The sequence below is a fragment of the Dermochelys coriacea genome, chromosome 1, assembly GCF_009764565.3.
Source record: "Dermochelys coriacea isolate rDerCor1 chromosome 1, rDerCor1.pri.v4, whole genome shotgun sequence".
NCBI classification, from domain to species: domain Eukaryota; kingdom Metazoa; phylum Chordata; order Testudines; family Dermochelyidae; genus Dermochelys; species Dermochelys coriacea.
The window spans coordinates 262059491-262087087 of NC_050068.2; the positions used below are offsets into that span (position 1 = coordinate 262059491).

Genomic DNA, 27597 nt, shown 5'->3' on the forward strand with positions numbered 1-27597 from the left:
GGGAGGCTGTGTGGCCCTGTGGCACAAGCCCTTGTGGGGCAGAGAAGTCCTGCTCTGCCCCTTACTAAAGACCACAAGGCTTCAATGCCGGTGTAGCTCTTCCTGGGCCTAAGGTCACACCCTTGGGCCTAAAGCTGCCAGAAGCAAAGGGGCTGCTGGATGTGTATTTCTGAAAGAGGGACCCTCCAAAATGCTGCGAACACCCACCTTCCCCACCTCCAAGCTGGGAGTCCGGGTCTGCACCTGCACAACCGCCACTGGACACACACTCAGTCTGGCACCAGGGGCACTTTTATTTCTGTAGGAGATGGGAGGACTTACAAACAAAAATGACCCAAGGCCGGCAGGACACAAGGGTTGAGCCCTGGTTCTGCTTTGTCTGTCCATGGGCCGGGCTGTGCTGTACTGCCCAGCCCGCTCATGTTACCCCGTCACAGCCAGTTGCACCACTCAGGCTCCTGGGGGTGAGGGGGGGTGGTATTTATTGCTAAGGGATGCAGCGGCTCAAAGGACCAGGGGCTGGAATGAAGTGAATGGGGGGAGAGGAACCTTTCCCCTTTGGGGCACCAGTCCAACCCCCATCCCCCACTGGGAGGCTTTGCCAGCTGATTGGTGCTTGGTGGCCCATGTGAAACACGTTAATGGCTTTATTTCAGCATCCGCCGGAGGGGCCAGGTGGCCAGCGCTCTCTGTCTCACACACCTGGCAATTGGCACTATTGGCCTCCTTGTTCACAGCCTCGGCAGAAGCCAAGAGCCAAATGGGCCTTGATGAGTCAAAGCCCCTTGGTTTACAAAAAAGGCCCGTGTGGGCTGGCGGGGGGAGGGTGTGGTGTGGTAGCCTGCAGCTAACCCACTGCAGGGCTAAGCCCAGCTTTACCCACTGCAGGGCTTGGGCTGGCACAAGGCCTAAAGTCACTTAATATCCAGGCATCAGAAACAAGATGGAAGCCCTAGTTCAACAAGGGGAGGAAGGTAGGCACCCTGCCTGGCATCAGCATGAAGTGGGTATGCAGCTCTTGGTGAGGGTCTGCCCTGGCTGTCGCTGGGGGTGCACACCTCAGCCAGGAGCAGACAAGACGGACACACCACATGGGCTTGTGCCAGAGGAGGCATCCCATGGTGCTAACACGCCCCCTGCCCCCACTACTGAGCAGAGGTCCATGCCTGCTGTAGGCTGTTCAGTGCATTGTGCAAAGGGCATGCACTGAGTCCTCCCCACTGATGCCTTTGCCACATGCAGCAACCAGAGCACAGTAGGAAGGAAAACTGGCAGCTGTTTGTCAGCTCCTGCAGAGCCCTAAAGTTTGTGTGTGAACTTCAAATCAGTGGGGGGGGGCAAGCAAGCCGGGACTAAAGGAGCATTTTTGTTCCACTTTTCTCCCCGCGCGTCTCCCTGTTGCTCACTGTTACCCTGCGGACAGATGAATTAGGTGGGGAGGGTGGGGGGAGGGATGGGGATTAGAAGGTAACGCAGTGTGGCATGTTTACCTTTAGTAGCTGGTCCAGCTAAGAGGTTTATGTGGTTGTTGCTGCTCATTAGAGGAGCTGTCCTCTAGCTCAAGCATTAATGGCTTATTATTCTGGGGCTGAAGGTCCCCAGTTCAAATCTGACCTCAGCAGCGTCACCTGTACCAACCCTGCAAGCTGTATGTGGTTTGGCCCTTCCAGTGGCCAAGCATGTGCTTCTTGCCCAGGCAGTAGAAATACAGCTCTAGAGAGGGACTGCTCAGGGGCGTGGCACCCTTACAGGGCTAGCAGTCTGCCTGGCAACCATTAGCCACCCACAGACACACGTGCCAGTGGTACAAAGCCCTTTTGAAAAGGACTGGAGCAGAATTAAGGAAACAAAAATTGACAAGGGCTGCGACTGAGTGAAACACGCACGTGACTAGCAAAGCGCGGCCCCTACGAAGGGAAGAGAGTCGTTTCCCCAGGCTGAGAGCTGCAGTGGCTTTTCAAACCCTTGCTGGGGGCGGGGGTGTCTAAACAGCTTGGGCACAAAGGAGCTTGACCACCTCTATGGTGGACCACGGTGAGTGGCTGAACATGGTCAGGGAGACGTGGGCTGACCCAGGCTGAGGCCCAGTGGCTACAGTTCCATGGGGCCACAGCTGCTGGGCGGGGCTGTGCCATAGGTAGCCAGTGCGTGCAAAAACCGGTGGTAGGGGAGTGACTGATGCCCTGCAGGCCCAGCATTAGCAGCAAGCCCAGCGGCCAGCTTGGCACTGCTGCCTACTCTGGAACCTGTACGAGTGGAGAGGAACATGGTTGGGCCTGGGGCAGGGGTGTGTATGAGAGAACAACTCAAGGTTGAGGGGGAAGCAGTGAAGTGCATGACACGTATGGCCCACACACCCAGCGCGGTGGGAGCGCTCAGGCCTTGCTCTGGAGCCACCGCAAGCCCCACACGCCTTGCTGGAAGGAGCGACCGACAGGGCCGGGTGCTGGGCAGTAGCTGCAGCCAGACCATAGAGCCTACCCATTGAGACAGCTTTGCACCCCCTTTAAACCACCATGCCCCCATCAGCCCCCGCCTGAGCTGCCAAAGCCAGCACTCAGCCTTGCCCCGGCTGACAGAAGTGTCCCACAGAAATTAAAAATAATGATCAGCCCCCAACCTCAGCCAGCAGTCACTGTTTACGTAGGACCTATGTTTTGCTACTCTGCAACCAGCAAGAGGCAACCCTGCGTTCACCTACTGACCTACAGCCCTGGCCCGCAGGCGCTAAATGCAACAAGAACTGCAGGGTCAGCTAGGCCATCATTCGAAACATTCAAAAACGGTGTAAGACAAATCCCCAACCCCACTCGGCGCTGGTGCCTAGCGTGTGAAGGGGAGCAAGCTGAGCTGGTAGTGAAGGGAAATGTAAAACTCCTTGTAAGCCCTTGACAGCTGCCCTTTTGTACAGGTCGTTTATATTGGCATGACTGGTGATTGTGTGCCCTTGTTTAAAACCCACGTGGAGGGGCAGAGGGAGGGGACGGGTTGCACGTGCGAACCCAATGGGCCTTAATGGCTATTGCAATTGCTTGTTTCACAGCTCCCGCCAGTTGTCCTTCCCCTCGGGGGAGGGGAGGGGCGGGGGTGCCTTCCCTCTCGCCAGCTGGGCTTGGACGTGACTCCCCTAGCCAGAGCAGTGGCGTCCCCCGGCTCCTATCAACATTGACTGTTCTGGTACAAGTGTGATGTGATGGACAGGTGAACTGAAAACAACAGCCGTGCGTCAATCACAGGGCACATGCATGCCTGTTTCACCATGCACGTTATCCGCGTACTCTCAGGAGGTGTGGGCATCTGTCCTGGAGGGGATTCCCCCCCCTTCCTCGCCCCTCCTGATACCCAGCCTAGTGCCACCAGCTATAATGGGGAAGCACCTCTGGTACTTCGCTAGCAGGTGGTCTGGACTGACAAGACCGTTAGCCCCAGAGGCTGCTGGGACATAAAACGAAAAGATGAAGGTTCTTTTTAGACAGTGACCTCAGTCTTGCTATTGGTGGAGAAGGGCCGCGGGGGCTGGACATAGTGGGTGGGTGTCTGGCTGAAGACCTCCGGCAGCTTCTCGACACTGAACTGGCGCTTGTTGGCATAGATCTGTCGGCGGACATCTGGGGGGTGGTGATGGCTGGGGTCCCAGCCTCCCTTGAAGGCCGGACTGGCCACCAGTGGGTGGGCGTTGGTTTTCACCACTTTGGCCTTCTGCCCAGGTGTAGCCAAGCCAACCAAGGCACAGCTGTCGTGCAGGGGAGGCATGTCTTTCTGTTGCAGCCCCATGGGTGGGAAGGCCAGAGGACCAGGCAGAGCCATGTCCACCATGGGAAACCGCTTGTAGAATTCTTCGGGCGCACTCTCTGCAGGGGAAAACAAAGCAAAGGGCAGGAAGTCAGACAGCCAGGGAACACACCCGCCTTCCTGGGCTGCACAAGAGCCTTCCACCTCTCTGCCTGCCAGGATGGCTCTCCTCCATGCCCGTCCCCGCCTCCCCCGGCCTGGGCTTCAACTCTGCTGCGAGGGACAGAACTGTGGCCATCTCAATTTCTGTCCCCCACTCCATGAATGCGGCAGCTTCCCTTGCGCTGCCTGTCCCCGGCCCCTTTCCTTCTCTAATGCCTGTGCTGAACCCCCACCCCTGAGCTAAACTTTGCTCAAACTCAGCCCCCATGACACTTGCAGCCCCTGCCTCTCTCTCCAGGCCTGCAGAACCACTAGAGCTGGGGGCTGCACTGCTCTCCCTGACAGCACCAAGGGTGTCCCGTTTCCTTCCCTCTGGCCTTGGGGAAATCACAGTCACTGCTACCATGGGCTGCGGGGAGAGAGGAGCTGAAGCAAAGCCAGAGGAAGCACAGGCTGGTAAAGCAGCCCTGTCCGGTACCTGGGCCAGCGATACGGCGGCAGTAGCACATACCTACGGCCTTGAGCGTGGCGTACTTGGCATAGTCCGGAGCTTGGTGGGGCATGGTGCTCGTCATCTGCAGCCGGTTGCTGTGGGCATGTGGCAGCCCCATCTGGGGGGCGATAGGGGGACTGACCACAGCATTATTCAAGTGCATATTGTCTGGAAATGCAAAGAAAGATTCTGGGAGGGAAGGTTTAAAGGGTCAGAGAGTCAGAATTTAAGGCCAGAAAGAACCATTAGATCATCTAGCCTGTCCCTCTGTCCAGCACAGGTCAGTCCATTTCAGCTGCTTACCCCAGTACTGAGCCCAGGAACTTGTGCGTAGCTACAGCACATCTTCCAGAGAGGCCTCCAGCCTTGATCTGAAGGCAGCAAGAGCCTGAAAATCGACCACTTCCCTTGGTAGTTTGTCCCAATGGTTTCACCCCCCACACTGATAAAAATCTGTGCCTTAATTTTAATCTGAATTTGTCTGGCTTCAGCGTCCAGCCATTGGTGCTTGGTACAGCTTTTGCCACCACATTAAAGAGCCTGTGTGTTCTCCCCGTGAAGGTGCTTGTGCACTAATCAAGTTACCTCTCCATCTTCTTTTTGAGAGGCTACGCAGATGGCACTTGTTAAGTGGCTCACTGCAAGGCATCTCCTCCCGTCTGTCAATCCTTGTTTGTTGCTCTTTTCTGCACCTTCTCCAATTTTTAAACATTCTTTTTAAACTGCCCACCCCAGAACTGGATGCGTATGCCAGGGTCAGTCTCACCAGGGACATACACAGAGGTAAAATCACCCCTCGCCCTCCTGTTTATACACCCAAGGAGAGTTAACAGCACCGCACTTTTTGCCACAGCACCGCACTGGGAGCTCAGGTGGAGTTGCTGGTCCCCTAGGGCTCCTTGCTCTTTTTCTGAGTCACTGATTTTCAGGCTAGAGTGTCTGGCCTGCCTTCCTTGGTCCTAATTATATATATTTGCATTTAGCTGCATAAAAAAGCTCACTCTTTCCCCACCCTGGCCTCAGGTTTGGATACTCCCTTCCCCCATGTGTCCCCACAGTCTCCCCTGGCTCTGCCCTGAGCAGTCAGACATCTGTGCTGTGAGTATACATCACCACCTGCCTAGTGGGACTGGACACCTTGGAGGATTGATCAGGGAACCTTCCATGGCTGTGGCTCTGGTGATAGTCTGTCCCCAGATCAGGAGAGGCCAAAAGCCCTTTGTGACCGACAGCTGTTTGGTGGCCGGCGTGAAGGGCGCATTCCCATTCCAATGGGGCACCCACAGCCCTGACATCGCCATTCCCGTCGGCACTAACTGGCCCCCTCTGCAGAGAGACCAACGGCTGAATGGGCCACAGGACCTGATCTCCCGTCACTCCTAGCAACAGCCCCTTGGTGCCAGGGTTGGTGTGGGCTGTGTGGGTGCAAAGCTAGGAGAGTGGCTGCCCGTGTACCTGTTCAGACTTCAGGCACCAGAGCTCTCGGTTGGGTGACATTCACCAGCGGTAACTTCATATCAGAGCATTTCAATGCAAATTCCCCTTGCCCCCTTTAACCTGGGACAAGCATCACTGACAAATGAAAGAGAAAACAGAGCCTTCCTCATCTTCCCCGAGCAGAGTTGAACTAAACTAAAAGGCCACTGGATTAGCAGCTGATTTTCCCGTGTTACACAGCTGGGGACCACAGTGGTACCAGTGACTCCTGGCTCCACCAATCCTCCTATTGCCACCACCCAGGAGAGTCCCAAGGGGACAGCATGGGATAGCGATCAGCCCATCCTTCAGCAGAGGAGAAACACTTCCCCCCACCCACCCCGAAAGCAGATCCCCTGCGGGGACATCCCCCCTCCACATGCTGGGTGACCTCACCCGTCGCCATTCACCAGCACTGGGACTATCTCCAGCTCTGAGGGGGAAATCCCAGCCACCTCTGCTCTAGAAGGATGAGATACAGAATGGATCCCACCCACCCCAGGTACACTCCGGCCAGTGCCGGACGCTGCCCTGAAGCATATTCTGCCATGCTTTGCTCAGCCTAGCTTTAAAGAACCCAAGTGATGGGACTTTCCCCAGCACTGTCCCACCACGGGACTGCTCCACCACCTAACACACCTCACGGCTAGGACAGTTTTCCTCCCTCCTCTATGCTCCCACTTGCTAGTCTGGGTGCAGCTAGTAACCTGCCAGCCTGGGGGCTCCTGCAGCTTGTCCTGGCCGGATGACTGCACTGTGCTCTGACCTGTGAGTGGCAAACACACACTGGCTGCTGCCAGGGCAAATGTCACTTCCGATCTTTCAGAGAAGCAAGCGGGGGACTGTCAGCCTGGAGGGGGAGCCTCCTCCCAGAGGCTGAATGGGTAGGCAGCAGGAAGAGCACTGGAGAAGGGGCAGAAGGCACAAATGCAACTTATGCAAGCCTCGAAAGCTGCCATCCTACAGCAGGGGCAGACACAGCCACCACAGATCCAAATCAGTGTCGTGTTTCACCTGTGCCAGCTGTTATTGGTGGTGACTGTCCCAGAACCAGGAGCAGAACCATCAGGAAGCCCAAACTTCCTGATCCTCAGCATATCTCTCACCCACAGCCTCTGCAACATCCATGAGAGCAGCAGATACTGGGAGGGTGGAGAGAGGCATTTCCAGCTTCCCAGGGGAGTGTCGACAAAGAGCAGTGACAGGGCCCCAAGTAGGAAATCTGGCCCCTTGAAGAGGAAGCAGAGTAGCAGCCGTGTTAGTCTGTATTCGCAAAAAGAAAAGGAGTACTTGTGGCACCTTAGAGACTAACAAATTTATTAGAGCATAAGCTTTCGTGAGCTACAGCATCCGATGAAGTGAGCTGTAGCTCACGAAAGCTTATGCTCTAATAAATTTGTTAGTCTCTAAGGTGCCACAAGTACTCCTTTTCTTTTTGAAGAGGAAGGAATTCCTCATTTGAGAGTAGGGTTCTGGTGAAAGAATTTCCTGGGGCTGTATCCCCTCCTCCCTGGGAACCCCTGATGCCAGCATGGTGCCCCCAGAACTCCCCATGAGCAGCGCCCCCTTATGCTGGGTTGACGTTAGGAGAGGAGCTCAATGCCTGCAATACTCCCCATGACCAGCATTTTGGTGGGGGGGCGCTCTCTCACCCTGGAGTCCACTGCGGGAGGGCTGCCTTTAATGCTCTACTTTAAATAGGAAACAACAGAAACAAGGGAATGGACTTCCTCCCATGCATGTTCTTCTACTGCCAGACACCTGTGCCTCTGTGCAAACTGCCCTGCTTGGTTTGCTCCACCCCCCCCAGCTTCCTTCCTGCCCCCTTGAGCCCCATTCACAGAAATGGAAGGAGACCGGGAGGCCCTCTGCTGCCCACAAACCGGTCCCTGCCCAGCACAGATGGGACTGTGAGGGGGACGGGAGGCGATGCTCTTACCTGTGCCATTTCTGGGGGAGCTCCGGGCAAGCCCATCACCCATCTGGACCTGGATGCTGCCCAAGTGGCCGTCAGTCATGTGGTCAGAGGGGCCATGGCCCGGCTGCTTCAGCAAGTCTGTGAGCGTTCTGGAGAAGGCGGAAAGGAAAGAAGCAAACCAGCGTCACGTGAGGGGAGTCTCCACACTCTCCACCTCACGGGTGAGTGATACAGACACTTGGTGCAGACATAAGATCACTCGGCCAATGCACCTCAGTTCAGACCCACAGGGCAGGCCTACACTTCGTATGCTGCACTGGCGCAGCTGCACTGCTGCAGTGCTTTAATGAAGATGCTCTCCCGTCGGCGTAGTTAATCCTCCTCCCTGAGAGGCAGTAGCGGTGTTGGCGGGAGAAGCTCTCCTGCCATGATAGCACTGTCTGCATCAGCACTTAGGTCGGTGTAACTACGTAGCCCAGGGGGTGGATTAGTCACATTCCCGAGGGACATAGTTATATTGAAGTAATTCTGTAGTGTAGACCTCCCCACAGAAACCCTGGTTATTTCAGCCTAGGGCTCAATACAGCACTGCCAATGCACCTCCACTCCGGCCTGTAGAACCCACTGCTATTCCAGTGCCGGGCCACTACATGGGTCTCCCAGTGCCTCTCACACAGCCGCTTTCCAGCCCTGTGCAGCGACGGCCGAACAAACCAAACGTCATGCTGGCCAACCTCCAAACTCACCTGCCAACCCAAGGTGGGATCTGAACTGTGTGCTAGCCAAGGATAGAAGGAAAGGCCAAGCCCCACGTAGCCACGCCCTCCCAGCACACTCAGCCTTGTAGCATGATCCACTTCCTCTTGAAAAGCACGAATACTGTGGGGCACCTTGTCAATGTTACAAGAGATCACCTAGTAAATGGTCAGTTGTTGCTAATGTTAAACGGGTGGGGTGGGGGGCAGGGGAATTAACGAGTGAAACCTTTGTGTTCATCACACTGCCCTCTTCCCCTTCCTGCACATCCAGAAGCTGGAGAGACCCATTTGCATGACTAGATTAAAATAAAAAAAGACACGAGGCTTGGCAAAGGTTAAGGGCTTGGGGACAGAATACCTGAAGGGTGTAAAAGCAGCGAGGGAGAGGAATTGTTCCGAGTGCATCAAAGGTGTATAACTAGGAGTAATGGGATGAAACAGAGGAGAAAAACTCAGGCTGAATAACAGGGGAGGTTTCCCAAGAGACAGAACTACCAGAGTGTGGAATTGTCTGCTAAGGGAAGCGATGGAAACCCCAGCGCTTGAGTCATTTCAGACTGAAGTGGAGAAAGCCCTGGAGAAGAGACTGTAGGGAAAGATCTGGCATCAGCAGGGATGTGGATGAGCCAGATGTGACCTTTCTTGGCTATTCTATCCATTTTTAATCATCCCTTTCTGAATAATGACATTAAAGAACATTACATAAACGTAATTTGTTTAACATTCATGTGTGAAGACATCCCAGAAATTCCATGGTGCATGGAAGCTCCCAGAGCAACATATACAGTCAGAAACCAGAACAGCCATGGACAGCAAGTCCCAGGATCAGATCCCCATGGTAATATTTGCATGAAAATTAGCATAAAAAACAAGCCTATCCTGCAAGGAAAGACCACGCAAGGAGCGTCCAGATAGATTTTTTCTGCCTCCAGTCTGTATGATCATTCTCCCCCGCCTGCCCCCACTTTCCTTCTGAACACAGATTCGCTGCTTTTACTCCGTATTTATCGCATATTCCACTGCGGATGCTTCTGTCACAACCTGTCCCTTTCCCCACCTCTGGACAGACACCAGTCTGTTGCTAGTGGACTCAACCACTGGATCCCACATGCTCCTAAGTCAATCAGATCTGGGCAGAACCTGGTCATTGGTTCTAGCTCTGGGTTTCTCAGATTCACTCCCAGGTATCTGTTTGTGATCCTGTGTGCCTAGGTCAGGGCAGGCTGCAAAAGGGAGAGAGATACTCCCAAGACTGGTGGGCAACACTGAAGTTAAACTCCCCAACCAGTCACAAACTGTGCTCCTGATCCCCCACACTGGTTATCAAGAAGCAAAAAAGGAAATCACACCGCCCCCTTTTATTTCATTCCAGTTCTCTGGCTCCCAGTCAGAACATAGGTCCAGTACAGTGAGAAGTTATTTTAAACTTGGCTCACATATACAAAATGTTCTTCTGACCCCAAAGGGTCAATCACATTACCAGGTCAATATGAGTTTGGATCTTACCCAAACTACCACACTGCCAGCCACATCACCAGTAATTACTTCCACCCCATCCAGATCCTCGAAATAATAGGACAGGACAGGACACATTAGTACAGCTCAGGTGCTGAGGCAATCCCAAAAGGAAGTAGCTTTAGCCATTGGGTCTCCCCACTCACCCCCCCCCACCCCAACCCAAGTGAAATGTTGAAGGCACAGAGATTTGTTTTGATTTGTATTTTGGGGTGATGATTTGAACTGGGTTTTCTTTTTTAGGAATTGATTCACATTCCTCCCCACTCTGTGTCCCCCAATAAAAATACTATTTTTTCCACCTTTTTACAACCATAGCTATGAGTCAGTTCCAGCAGGCTGGAAACTGGTGGGCTAGGCTTTTATCTTTTGTCTCTGGCAGTGGAAGGACATCTCTGTCACTGAAGACCATGCTACCTGAGGCAACTGGCTTGTTCTTCTTTTATCAGCACTCAAACGGGCCTGTTGCATCAGCAAGTTCAATGTTATTTGACCTACATTTTCTTGGGCCTCTTTGTGAAGTCTGGTCATTCTTTTTTGTGACTTTTCCCCTTGAAATAAAAAGAACATCAATACCAGCAACCCAAAGCAACCTTACAATATCAGAACAGTGTAGACAGCTGTCAATAAGAGTCTATGCTATAATAAAAACAGTGCAAAGCCCAACAGTAAGCAGCAACACTATAAACACAATGAAACAGTTTGCAAAGCTCTATGCGCATAAGCAACACTACATCAACAAATGAAGCTCACAGCCTCAAGCAAACCTCCCCCACTCCCAACCAACGCAAATAATATACCAGGAACTGCTTCAATAGCCAAGAGTATTCTTAAATAGGGAGGGTGTCACAAGCACGTTAAAGTATCCAAAAATATTAGATTTCACCAACTTCCACTGTCACTGTCTAGAGCAATGGTTCTCAATCAGGGGCACATGTACCCCTAGGGGTACACAGAGGTCTTCCAGGAGGTACCTCAACTTATCTAGATATTTGCCTAGTTTTACAACAGGCCACATAAAAAGTACTTGCGAAGTCAGTACAAACTAAAATTTCATACAGACAATGACTTGTTTATACTGCTCTATATACTATACATGGAAATTGAAGTACAATATTTATATTACAGTTGATTTACTTTTTAATTATATGGTAAAAATGAGAAAGTCAACAATTTGTCAATAACAGTGTGGCTGTGACTTTTGTATTCTTATATCTGATTTTGTAAGCAAGTCGTTTTTAAGTGAAGTGAAACTTGGGGTACACAAGACAAATCAGATTCCTGCAAGGGGCACAGTAGACTGGAAAGGTTGAGAAGCACTGCACTAGCGCAACCCCACAACAAACGTATGTGTGCCACTGTCAAGGTTCCTTCCCCACTCTGAACTCTAGGGTACAGATGTGGGGACCTGCATGAAAGACCCCCTAAGCTTATTCTTACCAGCTTAGGTTAAAAGCTGCCTCCACCAAAGTGTTACACAAAGAACAGGGGAAGTGCCCACTTGGAAACGTCTCACCCCCAAAAAATATCCCCCCAAGTACTACACCCCCTTTCCTGAGGAAGGCTTGATAAAAATCCTCACCAATTTGCATAGGTGAACACAGACCCAAATCTTTGGATCTTAAGAACAATGAAAAAGCAATCAGGTTCTTAAAAGAAGAATTTTAATTAAAGAAAAAGTAGAAGAATCACCTCTGTAAAATAAGGATGGTAAATACCTTACAGGGTAGTCAGATTCAAAACATAGAGAATCCCTCTAGGCAAAACCTTAAGTTACAAAAAGACACAAAAACAGGAATATACATTTCATTCAGCACAACTTATTTTATCAGCCATTTAAACAAAACAGAATCTAATGCATATCTAACTAGATTGCTTACTGACTTGTTACAGGAGTTCTGACCTGCATTCCTGCTCTGGTCCCGGCAAAAGCATCACACAGACAGAGCAGACCCTCTGTTTCCCCCCCCACAGTTTTGAAAGTATCTTGTCTCCTCATTGGTCATTTTGGTCAGGTACCAGCGAGGTTATCTTAGCTTCTTAACCCTTTACAGGTGAAAGGGTTTTTCCTCTGGCCAGGAGGGATTTAAAGGTGTTTACCCTTCCCTTTATATTTATGACAGCCACGCATGGCTAGTGTAACACTGAGGGGGTCATTAGCAGCAGGGCTTGAGTTTGGAACATCTGGAGCTTAATGCACAAGCCTCTACTGCTTGAGCTAAGACCCAGGGCTGTTAAGCTTGCTACGGGGTGGGCTATCAACTTTTATGTGGTCTAACCACCACTGAGTGAGCATGTCTTATACTAGCAAAAACCCCTACAATAGGCCATTGTGGACAGACCAACCAACCAACCAATGAGCGTATGCAAACATTCATGAGAATCCCTCCAATGACAGACTGGTGGGAGCATCCCAGTGGTTGTTAGCAAGCCAGACATCAGAAACCCATATGCACAAACCAGTGCTCAGAAAAAACTCTACAGTAACAAAAGTTTCACAGGCCTATCACTCAGAACCAGCCTTCTGACAACAAAACATACACTGTCCAGTATTCTTGAGCAAACCTAAAATGATCGCCATGCATGTGCAATGACGGAAACCTGTTAGTAAAGATGGAGATGTCAAGCTGGGGAGCCAGAGCCTGAAGATCCAAATCAAGCCCTCAGGTCTGACTAACCCCCAGCTTTTGGATACTTTGGATCCAACCCTGACTGCAGTTGAGGCCCATCTCTGGAAGGAACCGCTGGCAATTCTTTTCCAACCCATCAGCAAGAGGAGCCAGAGCAGGGCAAAGGAGACAGTGTGGCCATCCAAGGAGTGGAGCAGCAAATTAGTGACAATCACGGGTGACATTGCCCAAAGCCAGGATGAATTCTTCACCTCTGCACTCAGAGGGAAGCTGAAGGTCGCAGGCTGGTGACTGGGAAGGAAGGTGTGGGAGGGAAACCAGTGAATTATTGAGTGAGTAGAAATGTGGCAGCTCTGTGGGGGTGCTGCAGGGTACCTACCTCATGGCCGAATTGGGTCACTGCACTGGCCTACCACACTGAAGTTCAAATCATTAGCTAAAGCAACACGTGAGATAAGCTTGGGAGTCTCAACTTAATCTCCAGTGGAACTGTGTCAGCATTACTTAGATTGTAAGCTCTTTGGGGCAGGGACTGTCTTACTCTGTTTGTACAGGGCCTGGCACACTGGGATTGTGGTCCATAACTGGAACTCCTAGGCACTGTCCTAATACAAATAATAAAGCAGCAACCACCAAATATGGACCACAAAATTCATCAAGAATGGCAATCAATCACTGAAGAGAGGCCCACTACTGGAGTGGCAGGAGAGGTTTTATGTCAAGATCAAGGATCGGCTAGACTGGGCCTGGAATAGCAGGGGGTGGTCCATCAGGTCAGGATAGAGGAGACCTGGCAAAGCAGTTGGGGAGCGGGGGATGGGATGGGGCCCTTGGACTGGAATAGGGGATGGGGTAGGTCAGGATCATGACACTGGAGCGTTATGAACGCGTTGTTGCCGCTAGACTATTATTTGTATTCTGGCAGCAAAAAGAGGCCTATTGTGATAACTGGGCCTACAAATTTACCCTAATTGTAAGCTCAATGGTAAAAATGTGTGCAAGTCTCTAAGTTGTCACAGTAACCTGTCCCCACACATGCTGATGGGGGGAAGGGATGAAACGCAGACAGAATGATGGATGTACGCAGATACAATAGCGCTATGGAATTAGTCCAACCAAAAAGCCCTACTGATATAACTCGAGGACTGTGTTATGATCATGCTTGGCAAACAAGAAAGTGTGGGTCCAGAAATCAGTTAACCAAAACTGGTGGGTAAAACATTCAGCCTAAATGGTGAACAAAATAAGAGGGGAATGGGCTATTCCACCCATCACTCCCTTTTGGGTCCTTAAAGAAAGATTTTGTGCTGGGAAACATAGAAAAAGAAACAGACTGAGGCTACTGGAATGAGTGCCCCCAACACGGCTGCCACCCCCTTCGTCCTGTGAGACCCTTGAACCTCTTCGTCTGAACCCTGAGAGATGGTCCTGACCACAGCAGGCCAGCGAGAGGGGCCCAGATGACAATCACCACCTCTACTTGCTCCAGCTGAATCCCAGATGCCACCTGGATAAAAAGGGATCGGACAACAGCAACGATGACAGGTCCAGCCCATCTCGGCTAACTTCTTCTCTTTCCCCCAAAAGGACAGTTATTACCATCTTTGACACCGCCGCAGAGAGTGTCAAACAAGGGGGGGTTTCCTTCTAAACACTTTCTCTAGCTGAAGAGAAAGGGAACAAGGGATGCTGTTAAAATGAAAGCCTCACTTAATGCTATACATCTCAGGTGCTTTCACTGCTTTTGTCCCCATTGATCAGGGCCCCATTGTGTAGAGCAGAGGTGGGCAAACTTTTTGGATCGAGGGCCACATCTGGGTATGGAAATTGTACGGTGGGCCATAAATGCTCACAAAATTGGGGGTTGGGGTCCAGGAGGGAGTGAGGGCTCTGTCTGGGGGTGTGGACTCTGGGTGGGGCCAGAAATGAGGATTTCAGGGTGCAGGAGGGGGCTCCAGGCTGGGGCAGGGGGTTGGAGTGTGGGAGTGTGTGAGGGCTCTGGCTGGAGGTGTGGGCTCTGGGGTGGTGCTGGGGATGAGGGGTTGGGGGTACAGGAGGGTGCTCCAGGCTGGGACTGAGGGGTTCAGAGGGTGGAGGGAGATTGGGGCTGGGCAGGGGGTTGGGGCACAGGAGGGACTCGGGGTGCAGGCTCTGGGCAGTGCTTACCTCAGGCAGCTCCCGGAAGCAGTGGCCATGTCCCTCCTCCAGCTCCTATGCGGAGGCACGGCCAGGTGGTTCTCCATGCTGCCCCATCCACAGGCCCTGTCCCCACAGCTCCCATTGGCTGCAGTTCCTGGCCAATGGGAGCTGTGGGGGTGGCGCTTGGGGTGGGGATAGCATGGGGAGCCCCCTGGCTGCCTCTAAACATAGGAGCTGGATGGGGGGACATGGTGCTGCTTCTGGGAGTTGCGTGGAGCTGTGGCAGGTGCATGTGGAGTGGCTGCTGACCCTGCTCCCTGGTTGGATCGTGAGAGCGGGGCAAGCCCCAGACCCCACTACCCAGTAGGAGCTCGAGGTCCAGATTAAATCAGCTGGTGGGCCATAGTAGACACAGCACACTAGGTGTAGACACAGCACACTAGGTCCAATTGAGCTAGCAAGCTAAAAATAGAAATGTAGCTGCAGCGGCATGGGCTGTCTGCCCTGAATACAGTCCCAGCCGGGACCCTAGGTACTTCCTAAGGCAGCTGTGTTGTCCTGCCACCAGTGGCCACACTTCCATTTTTAGCGTACTAGTTTGATCAAAGCTAGTGCACATGTGTCTAACCGGACTGGAAATATCACCTCCAGCCCGCAGTGCAGAGGTACCCTCGGAGACAGCCCCTGCTCCAAAGAGTTTATAAATGAAGGACTGGCAAGGGAAGCAGATTCGCCCCAGGCCACAGTGCTGATCAGTGGCTGAGCCAGGCCCAAGTCTCCTAAGCCGTATACCCACTGCCTCCCAATTCACGTGAACGTCTCCCTGCCAATCAGACAGGTCCCTTCCCTGAGGCAACAGTATTGCTGCACGGTAGAAAACATGCTATTAGGGCAGATCTAAGGAGACATGACGGATGTCACAGAGCCATAACCTTGTCTAGCATTCTCAAGCTGTCCCATATGGGGGCAATGGATCAGCAACCGCTGTGAAACAGCCTGACTAGGGTTCCTGCTAAGACTTTCAGTTACTGGCCCCGTACTGGCCCCAAAAGAACACTAGCTCTGTTCTTCTCACTGGCTGTAGGGGCTCCTCACTCTCTGGGCAGGTTTCAGAGATCCCTCGATCCAGAGGCAGCAAGTTGCCATGGCCTCAGCGTCAAAACGTGTCAGAGGCCTGACTCCTCTACTGATTCATTCATGTCAGGAAAAAAGAAAAGGAGTACTTGTGGCACCTTAGAGACTAACAAATTTATTAGAGCATAAGCTTTCGTGAGCTACAGCTCACTTCATCGGAAACCATTCATGTCAGGGTTCAACTTAGCCAGACAGGGTCAAAAGCTCACTTTTGTCCTTCCTCACCGGGACCTTGCTCGGCAAATCAAACAAATGAGCAGAATTCTACCCCCTTCACCCAGCTCCCCACCGCCGTGGGTCTGTTATCACTGCAAATGCCAGGGGCTAAATTCACACCTGGAAATAGCAGGATGCCCCTTTTGGCCTTTGGAAAGGAGCAAAGGGGCAGCATTTGGCGCGCCCAACCCACACTTATGGAAAGAGATGGACAGACAGAAGCGGGAGATGGAGAAAGATACAGAGAAAGGGCCGATCCTGCTCTCACACTAGGGCCAGTGAGGAACAATTCCTACTCCTGAGGGCATTCTGCACCAAAAAAATAAAAATTCTGCACACTATATTTTAAAATTCTGCAAATTTTGTCAAATAAATGTGGAAGCTCCAGCATGGCATTGGGGAGCACAGGCCACTGGGTTCACAGAGGTGGGAGATCATAGTGCAGCTCCCCCACTCCCTCAAGGACACGGACTCAGCGTTGAGGCTGTGCCCAACCCTGACACAGCGCAAGGACCAGGCCTGCCCCAGAAACACCCCAGGGCCCTGCCCCTCTGTGCCAGGTGCACCAGGTGTGGGCAGGCAGGCTCAGCAAGGCAGGATCCAAGTGTGGAGGGGCTTAGTGTGGGGGGATCCAGGTGTGGATTGAGAGGGTTCTGTGTGGGGCATCCTGGATGCGGGCAGCTCAGTGGAGGATCCGGGCATGGGGAGGAATCTGGATGCACAGGGGCTTGTTGGGGATTCTGGGTGCAACGGTAATGGGACTCTACAGGGGGGTCCAGGTGAAGATGGTTTGGGGCTCAGTGAGGGGGTTCTGGGTATGGGGGAGATAGTGCTCAGCAGAGGGTTCAGAAGCAGCTGGTTGGGGCTCGGTGGGGTGGGGATCAGGGTGTGGGTGGCTCATCGGGGTGGTCCAGGTGCAGGGGGAGTAGGGATCATGGTGGGGGGGGGTCTGAGTGCAGGGGGGGTGAGGCTCGGCAAGAAGGTCTGGGTATGAGGGGATCTGGATGCACAGGGGTTGGGTGGATGGGGGAGCAGCTTCCTGTACAAGGATCCCTCCCTCTGCAGCTAAGGAGCGATGGGAGGGGAGTTTGCAGAGTTTCCTTCAGCTGGGGGAGAAATCTGGGGGTGGGTCTGACCTGGCCCAGGATGCTGTGCAAGGTAAGAGGGAGTTCTGTCCTCCCCAGCCTAGCAGACTAGCAGATGAGCCTGGCACACGGTAGGAGCCACCAGCTGGGTCTTCCCCAGTGCCACCTCCTGCCCCACAGTGATTTACCTCTCTTCCAGCTTCCCCGGGCCCCCAAAACATATTGCTATGGCGGGTTGCGTAACAGTTCAGTCAGAAAGTCATTTTTCTATATGTATATATATATAATATATATATATAATGCATCCGATGAAGTGAGCTGTAGCTCACGAAGGCTTATGCTCTAATAAATTTGTTAGTCTCTAAGGTGCCACAAGTACTCCTTTTCTTTTTGCGAATACAGACTAACATGGCTGCTACTCTGAAACCTGTGATTTTTCTATAGGGAAGCAAAGAAATCTGTGGGAAACATAAATTCCCCTAGGAGTAAACTCCTCCATTGAGGTCAGTGGAGTTCACAGCAGCATCAGCCTGGTACACGCAAGAGGGACAGGATCTTCTAATACAGCACTTTAGTCTGTGGTGTGACCACTCCAATCTCATGCATTTGACAAAGTGGGTATTCACCCATGAAAGCTTATGCTCCAATACATCTGTTAGTCTATAAGGTGCCACAGGACTCTTTGCTGCTTTTACAGATCCAGACTAACACGGTTACCCCTCTGATACTTCACTCCAATCTTGTCATGCACATCCTCCAATAGGCATTCAGGCTCCCTTCCCCGCAGCTTCCACCCTTCTCTTCTACTGTTTGGTTACATTAGGACGGATTTAAGAAGGCAAGATGAGAATGAACTCCCTTTAATGTGATGGGGCGGCTGCTGCTTAGGTTTCTGCACTTGTGGGAGGCTACAATGCTGCTGTCCTTACTCTCAGCGAGTAGCACCACCGCCGCTAATAGTGCTTCTAGCAGAACAGGGTACTAGCCCACATGAGGCAGGGTGGCAGGCTTGGGGATGTAGATTGGAAGCTGTTTGGGGCCAGGGCTGTATTTACTTCTAGGGCAGGTGTGATGCCCTTCCTCACACCAGCGAGTACCTTGCTCCATTGGCTTCAGGAGGCCACCACAGTTCAGGAAGGTACAAGGGCAAATAAAGGCAGCACAATCAGGCCCTCTGTTTCTGTACAGCACCAAGTCCATCCTGACCCTGAGTGGGGTCCCTGGGCACTACCATAATGCAAGGAAGGAAATAATACATCTCCCCCCCGCCCCGTACTTATCTCTCAGTTTGTTCTCTCCCCCCCAGATCTAAGACCTGCGGCCTGCGCTGTGCAGGAGGTCGGACTAGATGATCAGAATGGTCCCTTCTGACCTTAGTATCTATGAATCTAAGACTTCACATATCCTAGAACCAACCCTTTCCTCCTTGCCTGCAACCTCCCCTGCCCTGCTCTAATCTCCCCAGCTCTCTCTGCAATTTGGTTCTGCCTCCTGGGGCTTTGTCACCCCTCTGACCATGCTTTCAGCCGCAAGTGCAATCACAGTTGAATCCACACCAAAGAAACACCCGCCCCAGATAGACATAAAGCAGCCCCACAGATCGCTGAGCGGCGCTGACTTTTATAACATCAGTTGATCTAAAAAGCTTCTAGAAGCTTAAGACATCAGGACTAGGCCACAATTCACTTAATGACAGGTGGAATTTCTGCCATTGTGACAGGGACCACCTTGGGAGTGCTCCAGGAACCATTGTGTCAATATGAAGATAGCCTGACTGGCTGCCATGGTACACGGCCAGTACGTACAGTAAAGGGTACAAGGTGCTACCAGCCACCCTTTGCGCCAGCTACACAAAGAAGGCAGTGATATTCCGTGACCCTGTGTGTTTGTGGAGAGCACGAGCAACGGACCCCGCCCACTGTAACCTGGGCCTGCTGCATGCAAATTGAGACAGGGCCAACGGGAAGCCTGTCTGCGCTGCCTGCTCCCTCTTCGGCATGTGGGATTTCAAGACTTCTGCTGCAGCTCTTCAGCCAGGCACCTGATTCTCCTCTCACCTGAGCGTCGATCACGTGGAACTCCACTGAAGCTACACCCATATAAAACAAGAGTAGGAGGCAGATTGGGCTCCCTTCTGCAAAGGGCCGCTGTGTCCATGGAGTGAGGTTAAAGAAGGAGCCATGGGGAGCCTCCACCAATAGCCTGCAGGGGCTGTGGTGAGGGAGCCAGGAGACAACACAGTGCACAGATATGCTGAGTGTGTTGCTGATTGCATGCTGCCTGTTTTTACAGTGGCTGTGGCCAACATCCGCTCCAGAAGAAGCTACCCACAGCCTCTGCCAAGCACGAGCCATGTGATGGTTGTCGCAGTCATTGGTGCCTTGTCTTCTAGAATCTCTTCAGACCCATGGGCTGTCCTCTGCTTTCCTTGTGCGGTGCAGACCCTGTTGTACCAGAGTCAGGACTCTGACACATTCTGATGCTGAGGCAATTGCAAGCCTGATCCCTCCACATCAAGAGACTCTGAAATCAGCGCAGACCCTGTGCTACCTCTGCAGAGACACTTCCTGCATCCTCTCCTAGCCCAGGCAGCTTAGGCAGCCGCTGTTATCTTCTCCCTCCACAGTGTGGTCTTGTTAGAAGCCATCTGTCCGGGGACAGGTTACCAGCTTCAACGCCTCTTGCTGCTGGGGTTGCTGGCCTGCATCATCAGGCCGCCTGGATTTGTCACGGTTGCATTACTGCTTCTGTGCGCTTGCAGATGTTGTGAGACACGCCCCACTCCTATCTCTGCACATAAGTCTCCAGTGCATTTCAGTGGAGAATGCCGGCGCATAACATCTACTCCCTGCTATTAGCACAGTATAGGTGCAGCTCTCCCCTTTCCATGACATTTTGTGTCAAAGGGAACTATCAGGGTCATAGACAATATATTTCATAATAAACTGGCTAGAGTGTACCTGTGCTACTGCCCTCTGCTGGAAGGAGTCAGAACTCCTCAAGTGTGTGTCATACAGCCTATGCTGCTAACAGAGATATTCTTTTAGCTCATGTGGTAGAAGTCAGAGGATGCAAGTTCTACGTCTCCTTTTGCTGTGAAGTTCAGAAAGACCACGGTGTTCAGCGCAGCAATAGCCATTATGGTGCTCTGGTAGGTGGCCAGAGATTAGCTCCTATACTGCATATGCAGGATGGGCTGGTGTGGGGTCCTACTTTTGTCACATGGAAGAAGTGCAAAGGCATGCAAGAAAAACCTGCCTTTTCCCACTCCATATGCTCGTGTCCAAAAATATGCAGCTTCTGGGGAAGAGATCTGTTCAGTGATGACCCACATATTTCAAAGTACCACCCCATGTGATTGGAATGTGTGTTTATGGGGAGCTAGACCTTGAGGGGGATCAGAATACATTACCGGCTCAGTTAAACAGGGACCGCTAGCGAAGGGAAAAAAACCCAAATGCTCAGCGCTGGTACCACAGAAACCAGACTACAAGTAAAAAACAGGTTTCCTCTGGTTAACCCAATCTGCCAAGAGGACAGCTCATAGGTTAACCCCCTGATGGCAAGAAATGCAGGAGAATAAATGGAACCCAACCACACGTGTCCTGAAGAAAGATCTGATGGTTCTCATTATTGGATTAGGAAAATGTGATTCCCAACAGTGGGCTAAGCTTTTAGGGTACTGGTGTATCTGCGTATCACTGCTAGGTGCTACCAGTTTCATGGAAAGTCTCTCTTTCTTTCTGTTACCCACACACATGAAATGGGAAATTACCCCCCTTCCCTGACATTGTATGACTAAACGCAGCCCCAGGCATGGACAGGGCCAGCCGAGGGAAAAGCACGACTCTGAGATTCCAGCAGCTGGATCTGGCAGCGGACAGCTCCTGGGGATCTCGCTGATAAAGCTGGTAGGGCACCGACTGAGTCCTAGTTCAAGCGTGTAGGTAGGCACTGCGGTGAGGGAGTTCACATTGCTGGCCAGAGAGGAACTATAGCTAATGACCACCAGACAATACTTTCCCTCCCCTCTTCTCACTTTGGTTTCCCTTGGAGAGGGCAGGGTTAGAATACCCCCCTTGCTCAGGCACACATTCTTCATACCCCACCCCAGTCCCACCAAACCCTCCCATCACAGAAAAGGCAACAGACCTTCTCTGCACGCCCCAGCGGAGCAGAGAGAGATGTGTTATGACAGGAGTCATCGCAGCATCCCTGAGGATGGAGTGTTCTTCCCCCAGTTGTCCCAGCCAGGAAAACGAGTGCACGCAAACACGCACACGCACTCTCAGACGTGTGCACACCCCAAGAATGCAGAGAGCTCCTTCCCAGGAGCAGGCTAGTGGCAGTGGGCAAAGGGCAGAGTAGTTGGAGCGGAGGGAGGCGGGGGGAGTTTGTATCGATTTGGTAGACCTGCCAGCATTTTGTCAGGCAAACGAGGAACAGGGAGGAGGTGGCTGGGATGGGGGCAGACAAAAAGAGACAGAGAGGACGAGGCTTCATCTCGGAGATGGACTGAGGCTTAATTGAACCTGGATTCACCAAAATGTTGGGCCTCCTAAGTCCTGCCTGCTCCCAGATGGACACTTGGCCAAAGTCAGGCAGACCCCAGCTCAGCAGGCAGCTGGCTATTAGCGATCACTGGTGCATGGCACCGCTGTTTGTTACTCTTGAGGATGAGTGTGTCCCCTCTGAGCATGGGGCTGAATCTTGCCTTCATCTGTCCCTGTCTTCACTTCCTCAGCGCTCTTATTCCTCCTCCCAGCCCTGAGCGGCAGCTGCCTTTCAAGGGATTCTGTAATCACCCTGCCACCCACCCCAGCCTTCTCCTCTACACCCATCACGCCCAGCTGCTCGGCTGAGTCAGCACTTGGGGGGGGTGGAGCTCTTATGTCAGTGACTGGCAGGAGGTGGGGCTTCTCTCTGTGCTGACTCAGTGGCTGCCAGTGGTGGGGGAGCAGAGGCTGCTACTGGTTTGGAGACCGAACGCAGGGCATTTAGCTGCTACAAAATTGTCTAACAAAGCAAGGGGGACGGGTGCTAAGGCCCCCGACATTTCAGGGGATGGAGATATTTTGAGATGCTCTCCTGATCATTATCTGTCCTGGTCAGTCATCTCCTCAGGCGCTGCCTTTTTACTAGATCCCCTAACCCGGCCGCATATAATGGATTCGTCACCAGAGCTAACCCCCTGGCCGACAATCTGCAAACTAGAACTTGATTCGAAACTCACCCAGTTGCTTGATGGATGTTCCGCCCTCTTTGTCCCCTGCCTCTCCGGCTCCCTTCTGTCTATGCCTTTCCTCATCCCTCGGGCCCCTATCATCCGCTCCCCCTTTGTTTTATAGCATACAACTTCCTTACTTCTGCACAACTGCAGTTCTCTGCGAACAAGAGATCTCACATTCCACCAGCGGTGGTGCTGCTGATCAGGAGGGAGATCCCCAGGCAGAGCTGTGGTTGGGGTGGGTCCGGGTAGGGGAAGGCCGGGCTAACAGGGGGTGCTGGCAATCAGGAGCCACGGGCACTGGCCGGGCTACATGTGGAGCCTCCATGATTGGCTTAGGAGGGGCAGCTCTGGGTCAGGACTGAGATGCATCATCAGAGATCTGCATGGGAAACTTGCACCCTGCCTGGCACCAGCTGCTCTTATTAGCACCTCACTGTGAAGAGCATAAAACTTGCTAAAAAAAGAAAAAATCAAGCTGAAGAGAGAAGCTGCAAAAAAGTAAAACCAACAAAGCTGTGTCAATTGTGCTGCTGCTGCTGCCCTTCCTCCCCCACCCACAGCACTGCCAATGCCCCTCCATCCTGACCCCTGGCACTCTGGCTACTCCAGTCCTAGCCTCCCCTCCCCCTCCACTGCCAATGCCCTGCCATCCTGACCTCTGGCACCCTGGCTACTCCAGTCCTAGCCCACCACCAACGCTGCCAATGCCCCTTTGTCCTGAGCGCTGGCACCCCTGCTATTCCAGTCCAAGACCCTCCCCAGCACTGCTAATGCCCCTCTGCCCTAGCCCCCCCAGCTCCCCAGCTACTCCAGTCCTATTCCCTCATAGCACTGCCAATACCCCTCCATTCTGAATCCCGCACCTTGGCTACTCCAGCCCTAGCCCCCTCACAGCACTGACGATGCCCCTCCATCCTGACCCTCAGCACCTCTGCTATTCCAGGCCCTTTGCCAATGTGCCTCAGCTCTGTCTTGCACCATCCCATGATGTTCCAGTTGGGGGTCCTCTGCTGCCCTTGGAGCGACAGTCCCCATCAGCTGTGTGCCAGCTCCTAGGAGACAATGTCACCACATAGGGCATTCTCTACTAGGACCTAGGATGAAAACCCAACCAAACTCACCAAACCTGGAGTGACCAAACCCGGAGCCGAGATATATGAATAGCAAGAGGCTACATTCCTGATTTCCTTTTCATAGCAAAGTGCTGTACAGAATGAATGTTGGGGGATCACTCACACTGCCAGGAACTGCAACTGTCTCTGCAGTGGAATGCCACGGCCATGCTCACCCAGCAGAATGATCCAGCCAAGCCATAGGCTGGATAAATTAGGATAATCCCCTCCATTGAAATTTGAGAAGGAATTTGAGAGGTGCAGTGCAGTTACCTAGGGTGGATTTGATTGAGATGCCAGTTTTAACCCCCATACTATTGCAAAAAGTGACGTGGGGCCTTTAAAGACCGCATGCCTGCCCCTCAGGATGGTGTACATTGACTCCAGTGGAGGATCCCCATGAGTGGTCAAGGCAGCATTTGCAGGCTTCCCCTGAGAGACGGCACTGATTCCATGATCTCAGCGCGGGACCATTCAGAGTGCGGCATCAGGGGAACACTCCGGATGGCACAATACACCTGCTTTGTGTCAGGCGCCCTGTGGCCAGTGCTGGGCACTTGGCATAGCCCTGGTCTGTGACATCACCACCTGCCAGCCGGCCCGAGAGACCTGGTGCACAGAAGTCAGGACTTTCCTAAGGAGTTTGGCTCTGGAGTTGCTCTCCCTGGTTGCAGCTCATTAGCGGCTCTCTCTCCGCCTGCCACTCAACAGGGGTCAGTGGAGCAGCTGGTTGCAGGCACAAGGCTGAGCAAGTTCCCCCAAGTCATGCGAGCTGGACTCTCTGGCAGCCCCAGTGAGTCTGTCAGTGGGCGACACAGTCTTGCCTTAAATATGTCCCCCACCGAAGGACCGTGGCACCTCGCTGACTGTCTCCCCCCCCCCCCGAGGTCCACTAGTGTCATGAGTCAGGCGAGGTCTCATGTTCTCCTGTCCTGCCACAGAAGGAAGCAATGGGAAGGGGAGGCATGGGCATTTTAAGGAGTTGGCATCTCAGGTGCCACTGCCTCCCCCCATCTCCCCGCCACCTGCCTTTACACACACACGCTGCCTTTCATCATGGACAAGCCCCTGAATCACTCCCCACCCCGCCCCGCCAGAAAATTGATAACAACTGAACGTGTATCAAAGGCCTCTGGGGGCCATTGCTGGGGCAGAATGGCGTGGCTGGGGGTGACATACCTCTGCCCCGAGCTGGGACTGAACCTTCCCAGAATCCTGCGGGGGGGGGTGAGACGTTCCCCGAGGGGGAACGTGTGTGTGTGTGTGTAGCAGGGATGGGTGCGGGGGACAGGCAGAAGTGATGCTAGCCCATTGGGAGCCCTAAGCAGGAATATTTGGGGGGGGCCCACAACACATAATAAAAAGTGAATTCCTCCCTCTCCCGAGCTGCTTGGGGCCCTGAGCAATTGCTTAGTTTGCTTCTGGGAACACGATAAGAAGAACATTTATTTGAAGTCAAGAACTGACATATTAAGAGAGTGCGCGCCAGAGAAGAAAAGAGAGAGAAGGCGGAACACAGGGAGGGAGGGACAGACAGCAACACAGAGATGAGGAGAGAGTGAGAGAGAAGGAAAGAGGGAGAAAGCGGGTGGTGCTGGGGGAATCCTGTACCCATCCCTGTTACTCTCTCACTGCTGGGAAGTTCAGCCCCTCGGACTTGCTGGACAAAATAGAGGAGACACAGAGGTTGAGAAGAGTCCCAGCAGTGTCCAGGTGCTGCAGCTGTAGTCCCACCTGCCATCCTGATCCCTCGCTCCCACTCATCCCTTCATCTGGCTGCCTACTCCCTCCTGGCACCCACACAGAAAGCCACCCTGCCGGAGAGAGGAGGTGCCCTGGCTGAACTTTTTGCCCACAGCACAATCAAAACCAGCCCGGACAATGCTCATAGCCCAGCTGCTGTCCTCTGGCAACCTGCTGGCAAGGAGGTGTGAGGGTCATATGGTAAACATATAGACATCCATGTGTGCGCAAACACACACACACACACACCACTTTGACAGGACAGAAACTAATGAAGCCGCTCAGCAAGCTCTCCCCCAAAGCAGGATGCTGCAGGAAAGCCAAGACATTCATTGTAAGTAAACATCCTGTATAGAATCGAACTCTGAAATGTCCCCAAACAGATGGCAAAACTATGAGCCTTACACTCAGAATCACAGAAATCAGGGCAGGAGAAGACCGGTTAGAGTAGGACACACCTTGTCCATTCCCTGAGGACTGTTCCCCTTGGTATATCCTCCCAGGATCTGACCAGTCCATTGTTAAATGACCCAAGTGATGGGGCTTCAATCCCCCCACTCCATCTGGGGGACTGTTCCATAGCCCAGCAGGCCTCACTGGTAGGAAAGGGTTCCTGATCTCCAGCCTAAATTTCCAGTTGCTCAGCTTCAACCCGACAGCTCTGATTTCTACCCCCTTGACTCATTCCTCTCCCTCCTCGGTGTATCAGATACCTGGCTCCCCCATAGATTGTTTTATCAGGGTCCAGAGCCAAAATTAAGGAGGGTTTGAGGGGTGGCAGGTCACTGTGGGGATCTGGGGTGGACTGGGTCTTGCCCTCTGGAAGGGAAGGTGACAATGTAGCCGAGAGGGAAAGTCTGGAAGTATCGTCTATCTGTTGTGGAGCGAGACAGAGGGAGCGGGGACAGAGACAGAGCGGAAGGGAAGAAGTGAGGTCTCTTTTACCTGGACATGGTCATCTCCGTTGGGGGGCTCCGTGATTTCTCCAGGCCCAGCTTGGTGAAGATGCCCACCAGCACCATGATGGCCACCACACCACAGATGATATATACAATCAGGTTGGTCTTGTCTCGGGTAGGATCCTCGGGGGTCTCATCCACCCGGGCTGGCGGCTGGCCTGTGTTGACCCAGTTGGGGGTGTCGTAATTGGAGCATCCACTTTGGTCCAGCCGCCCAGGCTTGAACTGGCAGCAGAAGCGGTACCCACAGGTCCCACAGCAGTACCGGTAGATCCCTGAGTTGCAATTGAATGGAGGGTCCCATTGCCCCATGACATCGTAGTAACCACGGCACCGGTCGCTGCCTGGCACAGCCTCAGTGGGGGCTACCACAGTGTCCTCCAAGGTGGGAGCCCAGCTGGTGTTACCATGGCTCTCCACCTGCCCCTCCAGCTCAGGATCCTGGGTGCTGGGAGCCCTGGTCCAAACCCGCCCTGGGTCCAACAGAACCAGGCAACAGAATCCGAAGATGTAACCCCGCTCCATCCATGCGCCACTCCCGCTTGCCATCGCGCTCTCCTCGTCAATGGGGACGGAGACTGGTTAGCTCCTCGCCTGCCTCCTCGGGGGAGAAAAGCCCCTCTCCTCTGGAGACGCAGCAAGAAGGGTGTTCAAAAATTTCCAGCCAGATGCTAGGACACAAGCTATATCACTCCGTCTGCCCGTGGGAAAAGACGAGTAACCCCCTCCTCACTAAACAGCTCCCCCTGAGCAAACCCCACAACTAGAACAAGCAACCAGCTCAGCCAAGGGCTTAGGGTGGGTTGGGGGGCAGGGGAAGGAAAAAAGGAGAAGAGGAAAATCCTAAAGATAAAAACAGCAGTATGGGGGGTGTCAGCCTTGCATCAGGGCAACCCCTGAAATTCCTAGCAAGAGCCCAAGTGCAAGGAGGCGGGAGATGCAGACCCCCCTCTGCTCCTCGTCCTTTAGGAGTGAATTTTGGATCTTTGTTGTGTCAGTCGAAAGGCTGCCCTGGAAACAGCGAGGGCTATTCCCATCTCGGCTGCTCGAGGCTGGGAAAGGATCCTGGAGGCAGCCAGCGCGGCTCTGTCTCTCTCCCCCTTTCTTGGAGACACTGAGCTTTCTGAAAAAAACAACACACACACACACAACCTTCACACCAGAGAGGGAGGGAGCGAGGGAGGGAGTAACTGAGAGAGCAGGAGGGAGACCAAGGAAGGGGAAAGAAGGAGAAATAGTCCTTATTCCTTCTTAAACCGAGCGGGCTCCTGTGCCACAATTGTCTGACAGTTACC

General features: G+C 52.9%; 1 protein-coding gene across 2 annotated transcripts; it reads right to left on the minus strand.

Annotated features, from left to right (window-relative positions):
* Positions 1 to 272: 272 nt before the first annotated feature.
* SHISA8 (shisa family member 8) lies at positions 273 to 27597 on the minus strand. 2 transcript variants are annotated; one of them, XM_038368689.1, is made up of 4 exons: positions 26289 to 27597; positions 7803 to 7930; positions 4406 to 4555; positions 273 to 3851 (listed from the first exon to the last, which is right to left on the minus strand). In XM_038368689.1, the coding sequence occupies exons 1-4, from the start codon at positions 26849 to 26851 to the stop codon at positions 3469 to 3471; spliced, it is 1224 nt and encodes a 407-aa protein (XP_038224617.1). In that variant the 5' UTR covers positions 26852 to 27597; the 3' UTR covers positions 273 to 3468. The 2 variants fall into 2 exon arrangements, with proteins under 2 accessions (XP_038224617.1, XP_038224607.1); XM_038368679.2 differs by having other exon boundaries at positions 290 to 3851; positions 4406 to 4576; positions 26289 to 27581.